This window comes from Macrobrachium rosenbergii, chromosome 56 (assembly GCF_040412425.1).
Source record: "Macrobrachium rosenbergii isolate ZJJX-2024 chromosome 56, ASM4041242v1, whole genome shotgun sequence".
Lineage (NCBI taxonomy): Eukaryota > Metazoa > Arthropoda > Malacostraca > Decapoda > Palaemonidae > Macrobrachium > Macrobrachium rosenbergii.
Window position 1 is genome coordinate 64,678,863 of NC_089796.1, and position 5,000 is coordinate 64,683,862.

Genomic DNA, 5,000 nt, shown 5'->3' on the forward strand with positions numbered 1-5,000 from the left:
TATTATGTATATATGTGTGTGCATGATAAATTTTCCTGGAGATAAATTGATTTTATTTTCTTGTTCCATTTTTTACGTGTATAAAATGGCCGTAGTTTATCCTGTGTTAACTATAACTAGACCGTTATGCCCTTCCACTGTATCTGAGGCAGGAAGAATGTGAACGTAAATGTTGAAATCAATAAAAGTAGAGAGAGAGAGAGAGAGAGAGAGAGAGAGAGAGAGAGAGAGAGAGAGGTGTCTTATGGAGCTCTGTAACAATACATTCTTCTTGTGGGTTCAACCTTATGAGAACTACGTTTGTGTCTCATTTATAAGGAAGCCTTCCTTCTTTCGAGTGCCAGGACGTTGTTATGGCTTTTGGAGATAGGGAGCGAGATGATGCTGTTGCTGTCGTCGTTGTTTCCGTTGTCATTGTTGCCGAACGCTTTTGTGTTTTCTCATTCAGGCCTAATTGAACTAAGCCAGTGGTTGTGCTAGTGGGTGTGCGTCCGTCGAAATTTATAGTTGTGTTGTTTGTGTATTTTGTATTTTTCGTTCGTGCGAGTTTTGTCTTTCCTTCATGAGATGAATCTGCTTGACACACACACACATTATATATTATATATATATATATATATATATATATATATATATATATATATATATATATATATATATGTATATATATAGTTATATTTATATTACATATATATACATATATATATATATATGTATATATATATATATATATATATATATATATATATATATATTTATATATATATAGTGTATATATATAGTTATATTTATATACATATATATATATACATATACATATATATGAATATATATATATATATATATATATATATATATATATATATATATATATATATATATATATATATCAGGTCATACTAAAGTGTATTCCGTAATAAGGTCATACTAAACGCTGTTACGTAATTAGACCAAAATTAACGAATGTGAGTATTGGAGTCGACATTTGACAGTAGGCAATAGAAATTTAAATGGCATGGCAAGACATTTCTTCTTAAACCTTATAACGTGCATTATTTGTCTACTGGCATTCCCCAGTACGTGTACTAAATGTACATATTTAAATGCCCATAAGCAAACTCTATCGTGCTAAACCTGAACCACGTTGCCCTGTTTGAGTTTAATCAGAGTCAGAAAGCAAAGGTTTAGTCAAGGTTCCTCATACATATGGGCCGGAAAGGGATGAGATTGTGAGTCCTGCAAATTTTCGCGTAGAAAAGATCAATGTAAAAGGAAAGTTCTGGCTTTTTGAAGCCAACCTTCACCCCTCTCTCTCTCTCTCTCTCTCTCTCTCTCTCTCTCTCTCTCTCTCTCTCTCTCTCTCTCTCTCTCTCTCTCTCTCTCTTTGCCAGAGTATTTAGGCAAAAAATATGGAGCGACTTCTAGAACTGTAATTCTTTTATATGGTTTCAAAATGTTCGAAAAGTTCTTTATTTTTTTCAGTTTTCCCTTTGTTCGTTAATATGAAAAGCCCTTGAAAAATTGCCTTGCGATAAATTAAGTAAACATAATGAATAACTTGCAAATAAATAATCAATATGACCATTGAATTTGATTTATTTTGCATATTTTGTTTAGAAAATCAGCCCTAACTTAGTTTCATAGGGACTAATTATAGTAAATGTGTGCTACAATATAAAGCAAATTGGAATTAGATTTCAGAAGTTAATTATTGTCATTAGTATCATAATGAAATTATGAATTGCAGGCTATATGAATGGTCTATTTTAGGCCGTGATTTGCGATGTGGTTTTTATTTTTTTTATCTTTTTGTTTTTGGACGCGAAGGATGTAGAGTATTTGTTATTGTATATTTCAGTGCTTGGAAATGCTATTATTATTATTATTATTATTATTATTATTATTATTATTATTATTATTATTATTATTATTATAAGGAAGAAGACCCTCTTTGAGGCAAGTTTTGTTGAATAATATGGTTGGATTATGCGAAATGATTTTATGCTGAATTTTCTCAATATTTCTTATAATTCGCTTTTCCTGCACATCAATATTGGTCAGTAGTCGGCCAATGCTCATAATTTGTGGATATAGACAGCGTATTTCTTACAACAGAAATTTATTATTATTATTATTATTATTATTATTATTATTATTATTATTATTATTATTATTATTATTATTATTGTCGTTGTTGTTGTTGCTGTTGTTTTAATAGCTCTTTTGATTCTTCGTCGAAACAGTAGAATTATAACTGAAATGGAAATTACCTCTCAAGAGGCCTCGCTAACAGTCAGACCAGTTTTTCCCATATTTACGGAGATTTTCGTTTCTTGGAGTTATACGGTTTAGTGATTTGTTTCTTTCTTCCCTCTGTAAAATGTAAGAGTTCTCTTCTCGAATCCGTTTCCCATACACACTTAATATTTTAGTCCCAAGAAGTAAGTCTTGTTTTTTTATCCCCATTTTTGTCTTCCTCGACTCATTGGGTTACCCTTGCCACTAACCTCTTTATCACCACGAGTTGTATAGGGAATGGTCAAGCATGATTTTTTATTCAGAGCTTGTACCTGTGAATAAACCACATACACCAGAAAAACTTTTGATTTACTATAGATATTTCATGCAGCCGCTCCGCGTCGCACTTTTTAACTTTCAGCTGGTGGACTTTTTGACAGACGCTTAAAGTTGGTCCAGTATTGGCAGATAAAGAATTCATTCGATAAACTACAGCCTGTGAAAGTATTTTATGCGTCGGGGTAAACTTTCTCATTCGGTTTCGTATCTCTAGAAACTGTGTTTATTAATATGATTACTTTTTTTGTGATAGGCTGATCTTTCATTACCTCCGGAGGCAGGGGATGTTATATGCATTTTCACCCGTGCGAGTTCTGTATATTTGTCTTCCCCTAAGATATGAATGAAAACATATTAACGAATTAATTTCAGTGAAATTTTGTGAAAGGAGGGGCTGGGCCAAGGAGTAGTTCAATGTACTTTGAGTGATCCGGATCCGAATCCGGGTCCGAATCCAGATCCGCATGTTAATTTAGCTTTATTTTATTTTGCGGTCTCTTAGCGCTTTCTTTATTTTTTGGGGGAGGGGGAGGTTGGTTTTTGTTGATATAATGATTATTATGTTTTATGATAGTTCATTTTTAATATTTTATCATCACGGTGAGACTTCAAGAAGTTCATTTTTAATATTTTATCATCACGGTGAGACTTCAAAGTTTTACGCCTTATTTTTACTGATTCCACTGCTAATTTATTCATGTTGTAAATTTTTAGCAATACTGTTTTATTAACGTTTCAGTATTTGATAACTTATCAATCTGATTTAACTGTTTGTTTATTGCAGGTGCACAGTCCAGAGCGCCTGCCAAAAGGCCACTTTCTCTTCCCCACGATGGCTGAGTTTCGGGTCGGGCCAACAGTGCATAGACTTCGAAATGATTCTTCCCGATCGCTTGCCCATCGACCACGATGCCACGGTAAGTTCATTTTTCTTGGGTACTTTTGGCTTTGAGTATTATTTAGTTTAAAATTGATATGAGTACTTAGTACATAGTTTTCAGGTTTTAAGTTTTAGTCAGTTTAAGATTGATATATACACATTGTACATAGTTTGCAAGGTAATTCTCAATAGATAAATTGTCTTGAAGTAAACACATTCATATTAAATTCTCTTTCCAAGGGAAATATTGGCATTTATTTTGGGTGCGTGGATTTTTCTTTGAATACGTGGAAACGCATTGGATGAGACAACGAAGTGACATTTTTTTTTTATAAGGCTGTTAACGTGGTATGAAAAATGTGTGTTTTTATGTATGTATGTATGTATGTAGTATTTACATTACCTTAAATATCACTAATCAAATTCTCTACATAACAGGTGTAATATTGTAAGTTAATACCTCGTTCCTCACTAAATACTTGGCAACCATTAAGTGGAGGAGGTTACTGTGTCTCTCAAATCCTTATGTTGAACAGTTGAAAAAAATTATGCCCAAATTCATTTTGCTCACCGACAGAGCAATTAGTCAGATAAAGAACTTTTGAAGGAAAATGCATTTGTTTTCGCATCAGCTCCAGTTAATACCCTTTTTGCTGTTATATATAAATATACATGTGTATGTTATTTATATATATATATATATATATATATATATATATATATATATATATATATATATATACACATACATATACATGCATACATACATACATATATAATATATATATACTGTATATATATAAGTAATATTTCAATGTTTGTTTGCGCTCTTAAGTATAGCCTACCAGCTGCTGTAATATTGTATTAAAATACAGCGTGGGTGTGACCTGATCTCTTCAGCATTTTCCTGAATACGAAACCGATTGTAAATCTGTACCATTTATCCTTTTAGCACATTTGTTTTCACCCCTCTGTTTGCTGAACCTTTCCACCACTCCCACTCGTGAAGAGAGCTAATAAGATGCCTTCGACTACAGACCAAATCAAAAAGAATTACGGGATGTGAATGAACGCTCCTTCCCTCTCTCATTTATCGTCTAACTGACTTTTTCTGGAAATCAATGTTCGTCCTTGTTTAGCAAGAATTATTTTGACACCTGTTTGTTTACCAAAAAATACATGAAATAATTAGCCAACTTTTCGATTTCTTATTTTTTATAAACTAAAAATGCTTGAAAATCCTAATAGGAAATGAAATTGAAAAAATATATTTTTCTCCCTCCTCACCAAGCTTCAAACACCCAGTTAACGGAGAAGAACGTTTAGCCCCTAGCCACTGCGCCACAGACCTTCAACACAGAGATACTATCTCTTGTCTTTGGTTTGAAACTGTGGAAAGCTTTTCACTGGATATCTCATGCCGGAACTTTTCGTTTCTTATCGTGAGGTATGAATGTAGGTCATATCTAGGAAACCTACTGGATAACTTGAGGTCGGGGCCGTCGTTCCATGGAAGTATGCCGTGGACAACTTTATTTGAATT

At 32.8% G+C, this 5,000-nt stretch overlaps 1 protein-coding gene across 2 annotated transcripts in view; it reads left to right on the forward strand.

Annotated features, from left to right (window-relative positions):
• The window catches only part of LOC136836105 (plexin-B-like), a 243,434-nt gene that overhangs the window by 168,254 nt on the left and 70,180 nt on the right, over positions 1-5,000 (forward strand). For both annotated transcript variants that reach the window (XM_067100093.1, XM_067100094.1), the window contains exon 4: positions 3,362-3,494. In XM_067100093.1, the coding sequence (XP_066956194.1) occupies positions 3,362-3,494 (133 nt within the window). The remainder of the gene's footprint in view (positions 1-3,361; positions 3,495-5,000) is intronic.